Source organism: Dendrobates tinctorius, unplaced genomic scaffold (genome assembly GCF_039654945.1).
Source record: "Dendrobates tinctorius isolate UK_male_01 unplaced genomic scaffold, ASM3965494v1 ptg000011l, whole genome shotgun sequence".
NCBI classification, from domain to species: Eukaryota; Metazoa; Chordata; class Amphibia; order Anura; family Dendrobatidae; genus Dendrobates; species Dendrobates tinctorius.
This window is the reverse complement of record NW_027361679.1, coordinates 85817366-85829800: the sequence shown is the minus strand read 5'-3', so window position 1 is coordinate 85829800 and position 12435 is coordinate 85817366. Positions and strand designations below refer to the sequence as shown.

The 12435-nt window shown below is 47.4% G+C and overlaps 1 protein-coding gene across 5 annotated transcripts in view; it reads right to left on the bottom strand.

Moving 5' to 3' along the window:
• The window catches only part of MYO1F (myosin IF), a 233401-nt gene that overhangs the window by 54817 nt on the left and 166149 nt on the right, over window positions 1-12435 (bottom strand). For all 5 annotated transcript variants that reach the window (XM_073544137.1, XM_073544127.1, XM_073544167.1 and 2 more), the window contains 2 exons: window positions 10002-10116; window positions 2285-2454 (listed from right to left, as the gene is read on the bottom strand). In XM_073544137.1, coding sequence (XP_073400238.1) covers window positions 2285-2454; window positions 10002-10116 — 285 coding nt within the window. The remainder of the gene's footprint in view (window positions 1-2284; window positions 2455-10001; window positions 10117-12435) is intronic.

Sequence of the window (12435 nt, the reverse complement as noted above, 5' to 3'; positions counted from 1 at the left end):
CTTTATTGACCTGGGGTTTGATTTTGCCTCTTCATACTACATATCCAAGGTATTTGGCCTTCTCTTTCCCTATGACACATTTTTTTTGGATTTATAGAGAACCCCGCCTCATTGAGAACATGAAATGCTGCCTTTCATAGATGAGGGTCCCAATCCAGGCTGAAGATTACAATATCATCTAGGTATGCTGCAGCGTAATTTTTATGGGGTGCGAGGATCAGGCCATGGCCCTATGGAAGGTGGCCAGATGTCCATGCAGTCAGAATGGCATCTGGCCTTATTGGAAGAACCCATCAGGCGTGGAAAAGTCTGTCTTCTCCTTGGCTTTTTGTGACATGGGAATTCTCCAATATCCCTTCGTTAGCTCTAAGATGGTTATATACCTTGCTAGCCCAAGTCTCTCGATCAGCTCATCGACCCATGGCATAGGATATTAATCAAACTTGGAGACTTCATTCAGCTTCCAATAATAATTACAGAATCTCCATTCGCAATCTGTTTTTTGAACAAGGACAATCTGGCTAGATCAGACCTGCTCCTAGATTTCTCAAAGACTCTGAGATTCAGCATACGCTTCACTTCCTTGAAGATCAGTTCTCGCCGGGCCTTTGGAATGCCATAGAGCTTCAAGTTCACACGCACATGGGGCTCTGTTGGAACCTCGTGTTCTATGACATCTGTACACCCCGGCAAAAATGAGAACAGGTCCCAGGTTCTGCTGCAGCAATTCTTGACACTGCTATTTTTCGGTTTTTGACAGCATCTCAGTTATGGTGACATCTTCAATGTCCCCTTCTGGCTTAACCAGCAAACATAGAGTTTCAAAGGGTTTACTGTCTTGCCATGACTTGATAAGATTGACTTGGCAGATCTGGTATGGCTTTCATCTTCCTGGTAATGATGGTTGATTAATCTAGTAGTTCACTTAACCCAGCTTCTCTAACACCTCATGTGTACCTTTCCATTTGGCCAACAACTTGCTCTCTACCGTGGGAATAAGCACGAAGACTCAGGGGTGAACTCTCGCACCCTGGCTTAACTATTGTAGACCCGGGAATGAGTCTCTTAAGCCTGGAGATGGTCCTTTGTGGAACCTCCTGGATTAATAGACATGGGAGGAGACAGTCCCAGTCTCGACTGTCCTTTTCTATGACCTTCTTATGCATATTCGTTAGGGTTTAATTGAACCTTTCCACAAGGTCGTCTGTCTGAGCATGGTATACTGACGTTTTCCGTTGTGTAATTTTCAAGACCTTACATAGTTCCCTCTTCACCTTACTCATAAAGAGTTTTTGTCGGTGACATCTGGGCCAATAGAACCTTCACATGACCCGTTCTGGGGTTTTGGCAACACCCAGATGGCCACATAAGACATGTGAATGGGCCATGTCTAACTCTCTCCATCTAGAAGGTCCTGGTACCAACAATTGCTGCACTATTTCCTCTCTTACCTTAGTAACCCAATACAATAAGTCCCCACTCATCATAAAATAAGGAAATATGGCTTCAGACCCCACCTCCTGCACTCATACTGTTTATAACGGTTACATTATTGAACCCTTCTTTTTCAGTTAGGTCCTTATGTTGGGGAGACCCCAAATTCACCTATATCTCAGTAATGTTGGCTTCATAGGATATTAGCTCCTCATACCCCACCATTACACAGAGAGGAAACCCATCGATTCTGGGTGTGGTAAGACTTCTTAAGAGGCAACCCATCTCTTATCTGAGCAGTCAAGGTCTCTCCACCTCCCCCACAAGTCCAAAAACAACACAAAGTCCCGGCCTATAATAATTGGGTGCAATAAATCCTGGACCATGCTGACCTCTTGAGTCTCAGTACCTCGAATGGGACTCAGTACCTCGAGCCATCTCTTCAGCTGATCCCAATCAAATTGTTATGTCTGATTAACCCCTCTTAGTACAATGCGTTCTAGCATTACTCCAGGTTTATATCACAGAGGACATGCACCTCTGTTATATATATCTCCCATTCACTATGTGTCCGGCAGCCACTTTACATACCTCCCCCTAAAGCTGTAGGGCTTGGCACCGTCTACCACTAGACACGGGATTCTCAAGAGAGCATTACCATTACCACGTAACTGCATGCTGCATTCAATGCCAATGGGTTTTAGAAGTTCTGGATAATAACCCCCTCTATTTCCGCTGCTACTGAAAAAGCTTGTTATTAAATCTACATTTCCTTTAATAGACTAAACAATAAATTATCTACTTTGCTCACATGCCAACTGGATCATACTTTCGCCATTGGTGTCCATACCTTGAACCGTCTGTCATATTTATTGATAGAATCAGCAAAGTCTATTCGTTCCCGCTTTGCCATGAACTGTCGTAGCTCAGGTTTATCTTCCATACCCAGGTAGTCACCAACAAAGTTGCGATTAATGCTATTTCTACGTCTTTCTTTAAGTCCATATAAAATGTTGGAGGCTGCGGTAATAAAAAAGACAAACAGAATGGGTTTTGTTACATACAGTGACTTATAGTCATAATTTACTGCTAAAAATGAAGCAAAAATACAACACAAAGTCAATACATCCACTGATATTTCAATGCTACATTCACTTCAGTGGAGCAGAGCTGCAATTACCAGACACAAGTTTTAAATGGATGGTGCGATTTTTCAGGCTGAAGGCAGACAGTTTTTATAATCCGAAACAATGCATTTAATAGATAGTCTCTCAGACCTGATGAGGCCAGTGTACAATTGTGACAGTGGCTGTATAATCATTTATACAACAATTAGCGCTCCAGCAAGAGAGTGAGACAACTCATAAGTTCAGGGGCAGACACAGACTGTAGTGGGCCCCTGTGCAAGAAATTTTTCAGGCCCCCCCCGCCCTTCATAGGGCAACAAAGTTATTTGTTATTTGTTGCTATCTAATATTGAGGCTATGCAGGGCTGGATATAATATTTGTAGGGTGCTGCTGGGCTGTATTTATTACTAGCTGAAGAGCCCGGCACTGCCCGGGCATAGTAACTAACTGTGGTTAGTTATAGAAAATTATAATTATCCTCCATCCCATAGTCCCGTGCCAATATACCCATCATACATATCCACGATCCCATAGGCCCGTGCCCATATACCCATCATACATATCCTCCATCCCATAGTCGAGTGCCCATATACCCATCACACATCCTCCATCCCATTGTCCCATGCCCATATACCCATCATACATATTCGCCATCCCATAGTCGAGTGCCCATATACCCATCACACATGCTTCATCTCATAGTCCCATGCCCATATACCCATCATACATATCCTCCATCCCATAGTCCCGTGCCAATATACCCATCATACATATCCGCCATCTCATAGTCCCGTGCCCATATACCCGTCATACATATCCTCCATCCTATAGTCCAGTGCCCATATACCCATCACACATCCTCCATCCCATAGTCCCGTGCCCATATACATATCCGCCATCCCATAGTCCCGTGTCCATATACCCTCATACATATCCTCCATCCCATAGTCCAGTGCCCATATACCCATCACACATCCTCCATCCCATAGTCCCGTTCCCATATACCCATCATACATATCCTCCATCCCATAGTCCGGTGCCCATAAACCCATCACACATCCTCCATCCCATAGTCAACCATTATGACATCATAATGAGCGGCGGCAGGGCTTGCAACCTTTGATGACATCAGCTTCGCCATGGCAATGATTGTGACATCATAATGAGGGGCGGGGCTTGATATGCACACACTGCTTCCCCAGTATGCAAATAGGGGCATTGTGACATCATAATGAGGGGCAGGGCTTGACGCACACACACTTTTTCCCCCAGTATGTAGATAGGGGCAAAATTCTTTGGTGAATTGGAATGTGCGGGGTTAAAATTTCGCCTCACAACATAGCTTAGGACGCTCTCGGGGTCCAGACGTGTGACTGTGCCAAATTTTGTGGCTGTAGTTGCGACGGTGCGGATGCCTATCCCGGACATACACACATACACACACACACACATACATACACACATACATACACACTTTGAGCTTTATATATTAGATTTGCCAGTTGCAGACTCCAAATTATATATACAGGCCAGCACAGCCTCCAAATAACATACATAGCCCACTAGCCCAGCATTGCCTCTAGTTGTTAATATATATAGCCCAGCACAGCCTCCAAATAAAATATGGTATACAGCCCAGCATAGCCTTCAGTTAATATATACAGCCCAGCACAGCATCCAAATAACATATACAGCCCAGCATAGCCTCCAGTTAATATATACAGTCCAGCAACCGCCTTCAGGTAATATATACATCCCAGCACAGCCTCCAATTCATATATACAGCCCAACACAGCCTCCAATTAATATATACAGCCCAACACAGCCTCCAATTAATATATATAGCCCAACACAGCCTCCACTGAATATATACAGCCCAGCCTTCAGGTAATATATACAGCCCACCACAGCCTCCAGGTGATATATACAGCCCAGCATAGCCTCCACCCAAGATAATATATACAGTCCAGCATAGCTTTATGGTAATAGATACAGTCCAGCATAGCTTCAGGTAATATATACAGCCCAAAACAGCCTCCAGGTAATATATACAGCCCAGCATAGCCTCTAAATAATATATATAGCCCAAGACAGCCTCCAGGTAATATATATAGGCACCCCCGCTTCCCTTTGTTTCACAATGCTCTCCCCCATATGCGGTCTACTTTTGGCATAGTGTTTCTCACCCTATGTGGCCCCCCAGTTTATGCTGCTTCTCCCCATGTGCCCCCCCAGTTTATGCTACTTCTCCCCCTATGTGGGCCACCCGATTCATGGTTTTTCTCCCCCCATGAGCCGCAAGCATCTCCCCCAGGGGCCCCCCCATTCATGAGCAGCCATGCTTCTCCCCAGGAGTCCCCCATTCATGAGCAGCCAATGCCATGCTTCACCCCAGGCCAGGGCCCCCCCCATTGATGAGCAGCAAGGCCATGCTTCTCCCCAGGCCAGGGGCCCCCACATTCATGAGCAGCCACACCATGCTTCTCCCCAGACCAGGGGCCCCCATTCATGAGCAGCCAGGCCATGCTTCAAGTTCTCCCCAGGCCAGGGGCCTCCACATTCATGAGCAGCCAGACCATGCTTCTCCCAGGCCCCCATTCATGAGCAGCCAGGCCATGCTTCAGTTCTCACCCAGGACAGAGCCCCAAAAAATCATGCCTGCCATGCTTCCGTTCTCCCCCAGGAACCCCCCAAAATTATGCCTGCCTCGGTCCCAGTCCCTCAGTCCTGCTCAGCTCTGGTACTTTTACCTGGAGAAGGCAGGGCAGGATAGACCAAGAGGATCCATCCACTGTCCGCACATTCCTGAGCTGCAGCATTTAGTTATGGGGCACGGCACACAGTGACTTCACAGACACACACTGACGCTGCGGCTGCAGCCACTGTCCGGCCAGCGCCACACACACAGTGAGTGACAGTCAGTCTGTCTCCTCCTCTCCTCCCCCACAGCAACAGCGCAGCACAGCACTGATGCTGATCTCACCTCAGGGCTGGCTCCTCTGCACCAGCGCTCGCACTCTGAGGACCCGCTCCCGCCGCCTCCCGCAGTGCTGTTCTCCTTGCGCCTTGGATCCGCGGCGCTCCATATGGTAAATTTGAATAGGTAAATAATTAGCCATACCTTCCAACTTTTGAAGGGAAAGAGGGACAAAGGCTGCGGTGCACACAGCCGCAAATTTTAGGCCACACCCCGACCACACCCATTTCGTGATTAGCCACACCCATGTCCATGCCAAACCGCACACATTTAGCACTGCTGATCATACTGACTGGTACTGGGGGCATAGTGGCTGGCATTATGGGCACAGTGGCTGGTACTGTGGGCACACTGACTGTTACTAAGGAAAAGAAAGAAAGAAAACAGAGAGAGAGAAAAAAGAAAACAGAGAGAGAGAAAGAAAGAAAGAAAGGAGAGCGAGAGAGAGAGAACAGAGAAAGAACAGAGAGAAGGACAGAGAGAGAAAGAAGAAAGAACAGAAAGAGAAAGAAAGAGGGGAAAGAAAGAAGAGAGCAAAAGAAAGAACAGAGAGAGAGAAAGAGGGGAAAGAAAGAACAGAGAGCGAAAGAAAGAACAGAGAGAGAGAAAGAAAGGGAAAGAAAGAAAGAAAAGAAAAATAAAGAGGGGAAATAAAGAAAGAACAGAGAAAAAGAAAGAAAGAGAAAGAAAGAACACAGATAAAGAAAGCAAGGACAGAAAAAAAGAACAGAGAGAGAAAGAAAGAGGGGAAAGAAAAAGAACAGAGAGAGAAAGAAGGGAAAGAAAAAAAGAACAGAGAGAGAGAAAGAAAGAAAGAAAGAGGGGAAAGAAAGAACACAGAGAAAGAAAGAGCGGGGACAGAAAAAAAGAACAGAGAGAGAAAGAAAGAGGGGAATGAAAGAAGAGAGAGAACAGATAGAAAGAAAGAACAGAAAGAGAGAAAGAAAGGGGAAAGAAAGAACAGAGAGAAAGAAAGAGGGGAAAGAAAAAAGAAAGGAAGAGAGAGAGAAAGAAAGAACAGAGAGAGAAAGAAAGAGGGGAAAAAAAAGAACAGAGAGAAAGAAAGAGGGGAAAGAAAAAAAAACACATAGAGAGCAAAAGAAAGAAAGAGGAGAAAGACAGAATAGAGAGAGAGAAAGAGAAAAAAAGAATGAAAGAACAGAGAGAAAAAGAAAGAAAGAAAGAAAGAAAGAGGGGAAGAAAGAACAGAGAGAGAGAGAAAGAAAGAAAGAAAGAAAGAAAGAACAGAGAGAAAGAAAGAGGGGAAAGAAAGAACAGAGAGATAGAGAGAAAGAAAGATGGGAAAGAAAGAACAGAGAGAGAAAGAACAGAGAGAGAGAAAGAAGAAAAGAAAGAACAGAGAGAGAAAGAAAAAGAGAGGGAAAGACAGAACAGCGACAGAGAAAGAAACAGAGAGAAAGAAAGAACAGAGAAAGAAAGAAACAGGGAGAGAGAAAGAAAGAAATAAAGAAAGATTCTATAAAGCTACTATAGCAGGCCGGCTCCCATAGTAATGCCCACCTGTGCCTCCCGGTGCAGGACATATCATGATCCGCACACATGGCCGGCATCCCTGATTCCAAGGCAATCCTGCTGTCCGCGCTGTCGGAGGAGGACATGGTGATGGATCGGAAGCATTCCTGGTTCCGTCACAATCTCCTCATGAAATTACCTCATTTCCGGTCAGCTTCCAGCACATCACTTCCGGTGAAACGTCACATGCGAGTTTTAAAGTGCTCCTCGGGACTCCGCCGAGTACTCCTGTGTCGGTGGGAGAAGCCCACTTTGTATGCCTCGTACACACTTGGCTCCGCTCCATACATCCAGTGCACATATGGCTCCACTTCGTACACACACGGCTCTGCATACCCCATACACATGCGGCTCCGCTCCGTACACACGTGGCTCCGCTCCCCACACCTCGTACACACGCGATTCCACTCCGTACACCTCATACACACGCGGCTTCGCTCCGTACACCTCGTACACACGCGGCTCTGCTTCGTACACACGCAGCTCCACTCCATACACCTCGTACACACGCGGCTCCGCTCCGTACACCTCGTACACATGCGTCTCCAATTCATACACCTTGTACACACTCAGCTCTACTTCATACACCTCGTACACACACGGATCCGCTCCGTGCACCTCGTACACACGCGGCTCCACTCCGTACACCTCATACACACGCGGCTCCGCTTCGTACACCTAGTACACACGCGGCTCCGCTTCGTACACCTCTTACACACGCGGCTCCGCTCTGTACACCTTGTACATATGTAGCTCTGCTTCGTACACACGCGGCTCCGCTTCATACACCTCGTACACACGTGACTCCGCTTCGTACACCTCTTACACACGCGGCTCCGCTCCATACACCTCGTACATACGTGGCTCTGCTTCGCACACATGCGGCTCTGCTCCGTACACCTCGTGCACACGCGGCTCCGCTCCATACACCTCATGCACACGCGGCTCCGCTCCGTACAACTCGTACATACGTGGCTCTGCTTCGTACACACACGGCTTCGCTCCGTACACCTCGTACACACGCGGCTCCACTCCGTACACCTCGTGCACATGCGGCTCCGCTCCGTACACCTCGTGCACACGCAGCTCCGCTCCATCCACCTCGTGCACACGTGGCTCCGCTCCGTCCACCTCGTGCACACGTGGCTCCGCTCCGTCCACCTCGTGCACACGTGGCTTCGCTCCGTCCACCTCGAACACACACGGCTCTGCTACATCCACACTGTAAAGGTACTGTCACACTTAGCGATGCACCAGCGATCCCGACCAGCGATATGACGCGGTCAGGATCGCTGGTGCATTGCTAAGTGGTCGCTAGTGAGCTGCCACACAGGCAGATCTCACCAGCGACATAGCAACGGTTGGCGGTCGCTACTTACCTGTCAGACGAGGCGATCCTGATGTCCTCCCGCCCGCGTCCACGCGTCGCTCGTCGGTGCCACAGGAAGCCCAGCAGGAAGCTGATGACGAGAAATGGCCCAGGACGTTCTCGCGCGATCAACGATAACCAGTGGGGGAGCCGGTCGGAGGTAAGGATCACACATAGCGATATCGCTAGCAATATCGCTGCTACGTCACAAAACCAGTGACGTTATAGCGATATTGCTAGCGATATCGCTTAGTGTGACAGGCCTTTAAAACCTTCCTGACCCCACACAGAAACTTTACCTCATCCAGCAGCATGACAACCAGCGCAGCAGTCCTGCAGCAGAATGCAGACAGACACAGAGCCTGAGGCCCCTGATCATGTGACCCCTGACTCCTCTCCTCTCACAGGTCCTGTGTGCACAGAACACATAGCCCAGTCACACGCTTGGGAGCCATGAATTAGCCATGCGGTGCTGGAGGCTGGAGGGGCCCCCTCTCCCCCGAGGGCCCCGTTAAATAAACGGGCTGCACGTGCGGTAGGTCCGCCCTTGCATAAGTTCAGTGTAGTAATAAGCTAACCTTTCTTTCACCCTGCCCGCCTTACTAATAGCTGTAGCATATATAGAGTAGAGTGAGAATTCAGAAGGTGCCAGGGACATGGGTTATACCTTTCTGTTGCCTTAAACCGATAAGTCTGCAGTCACTCTGTGTGACTACAGACTTATGAATCTCCCCAGGTCTATGCGTTGCGGGGATTCTCAGACCCGGGACCGGAGGGTATGTATGAGTTATACATACTCACGGCCAGTGGGCGCAGCCTCGCTCTCCATACACTTGTATGGAGCAAGGCCGCGACCTCTAGTCTGGCACGCCCACTTGGCGTCCGCAACACTGTTCGTCATTTGGCCTCAGCTCAATACAAGTGTATAGAGAGAGTAGGCAGCCACTGGCCAGGACTATATATGACTTACACATAGCCTCCATTCTCGAGTCTGAAGCCGGCGAAGCCCTGCCGCACACAGTGCATGCTCTGGGGGGATTCATAGGTTTGCATTCACACAGATTGACTGCAGACTTTAACCAGAAAACCCCTTTAAGGTGCTGTTTAGACGGTCATTCTCAAACACAAGCAGATTGTGGACATGACAGGCTTTATGTGGTTGTTCACATAACAGATGAGAGAAGGAGCTGCCTGTTATTGACATGCTCTTATGTGGTGTATAGCTCAGACCAGACTATTCCATACTATTGGTCTGTGCTAAAAAACTTTGGTGTGCGCAGATACAGTAGTTATTATTGGATCAGTATGCTTCCTGTTGAATATGCGAACAGCACACTGACCGAAAATACGTCCATTTGAACGAGCCTTAAAGTAAAGAATAGTCCAATACACTTTTCTATATACCTAAGCTACCGCAAATAAAAAAACAAAACCTTTTTATTAGCTTTTTTATGTTACATGTGAAACAAACCTAAAATGTAACATACTTAATGATAAAACCTTGACAATAGCGAAAATCTTGTCTGTAATTACATTGGTTACATTGTTACTGTCTCCTACCTTCTTCTCGCATCTGCTCATATTTCCTCTTTGCAATATATCTCCTCCAAGCTTTCTGGATAGTTCTGGCAAAGGAATCAAACTTTCTCTCTCGCATTTCCTCCAATAGGAATAACTGCAGAAATTAAATAGATTAGAAGAAAGAAAATAAGACGTTAACCCCTTCACCCCCAAGCCTGTTTTCACCTTCCTTCATTGCGTCGGTTTGAACCAGAGGTGGACACCAAATTCAGTGCTTCCTGCCTGACCCATGGGATAAAATGCAATCTGATATCCCTTCAAATGGACAGAAACACTGAAGAAGGTCCACTGTAGACCGAAACGTTTGTGAACCTTTATTGCTGGATTGCATATTAAATCATATATTTAATTTCATCAACTGTGAGTGCCAAGTTTTCTTACATGTCATTGAGGGGATTAATTCTACTTGTGCACCATTATACAGTAGTGCCGTGGTCATCTCTATACGGTTTTCACCTTCCTGACAAGGCAAACTTTTACAATTGTGACCAGTGTCATTTAAGAGGTAATAACTCTAGAACGCTTCAACGTATCTATTCTGCCCTCTGAATAGGGCAAAGAATGTTTGTATTATGTGCTGGGTTAGTTATAGTACCATCTAGTGGTGGCTGAATTTATGCTGTGTCTTTGATAACATTTTCAGTCTGTGCTTTAACAGAAGCAATGCACATGGGATTGAAGCTATGCTTCGTGGGAAGGAAGCAATATATTCTGGGACAAAGAAGGGCCATTTTGCTTCTGTGTATATCATAGGATGCATGTGTTTACCTGTCCTCCATGTTAACTCTCCAACTCGAGTTTGTTATCCTTGTAAAGCATATCTGGTAAGCTTAATCTTTCTTACAATGCAGTGTGTGCAGAGAGTTTATCAGAGATGTAATTAGACATCTGTTTTTTTCTAGGTAGGTTGCATCACACTGAATGCTTCTGTATTTGTGTTAGCTGTGATCATCTGCCCAATACCTATGCATGTCATTTGTATTCTTTACAGTTTTACCGCATGTTCTATACTCTTCACCAATAAACAAGATCGACTACAGAGAACAGTCTGCTTATTTTGGAAGACAGAGCTGTGGTTTATGCTGTATGCTGGAGTGCACAACGTGTCAGCGTGCCTGAAGGCAGAATAGTAAAACAGATTGCCAGATGCCTGCGATAATGAATACAGGCTTAAGGGACCGCTATCACCCAGACTGCTCCGCACACCGGTACTACAGCAGCCACCATACAGCCGCAGGAGACAAGTCCAGGGCCCAGTAAAACAGATGCCAGATGCCTGCGATAGTGAATTTAGGCTGTAAGGGACCGCTATCACCCAGACTGCTCCGCACGCCGATACTACAGCAGCCGCCATACAGCCGCAGGAGACAAGTCCAGGGCCCAGTAAAACAGATGCTAGATGCCAGCGATAGTGAATAAGACTTAAGGAGCCGCTGGTCGCAAGTGGTGGTTACCCAGGCTATACGGGACCGCTATCACCCAGACTGCTCCACATATGGGTATTACAGCAGCCGCCATACAGCCGCAGAGAATGAGAGCCCAGGGCTCAGTAAAGGACCGCTGGTCGCACGCAGTGATTGCATAGACTGTACGGGACCGCTAACACCCACACTGCTCTGCATACGGGTATCACAGCAGCCACCATACAGCCGCAGAACGCTACTGTAGCCGCCAAGAAGTGCTACATCTTTCCCGCCATGCGGAAGCCCACCATACATAGACTGTTTCCCGCCAATATACTAAGCAGTACTCAGGTAAACTCACAATGTCTCGGAAAAGTACATCCTCACTCAAAACAAGGTCACGAGCATGCTCCAGCAGGTCGTCCTTAGCAGAGCTAGCTGCTGTCGCTCACGCCGAGGCAGTCAAAGCGAGATCCTCCTCCTCCGAACGAGAGATGCATCTAAAGCTGAGACAAGCAGCTCAAGAGGCGGAAGCTGCACGTCTGCAAGCCCAAACTGTACGCTTGCAGGCAGAGAGCGAAGCAGAAACTGCACGTTTGCAAGCAGAGCTAGAAAGACTTTTCGGCAGACAAAGAGACAGCAGCTGCAATAGCTAAAGCAGAGTATTTGGAAGCTATGAAAGATCTTGATTATGAAAGGTGCAGCAACATTCACGGACCAGATCTAGAGCAGCAAGATCCAGCGCAATGCGTTGCAGAGTACGTCCGTCAACATTCTGGCACAGATAACAGCCCTGGCGCATCATATCGATCAGCCCATGCCGATTACCAGTGTTCCAACCCCGAGCTTCACTACCATAAGCGAGGAGACGTCCAGCACAAAGATGTCGACTACAGCTACTGTTCCACTGAAAAAGAAGGTACAGCTCCCATCCCGTCTTAAAGAGACACCTTCTTCACCAACAAGGTACTGCACAGACTGTCCGGAGTCACAAGTGTCTTACAGGTATG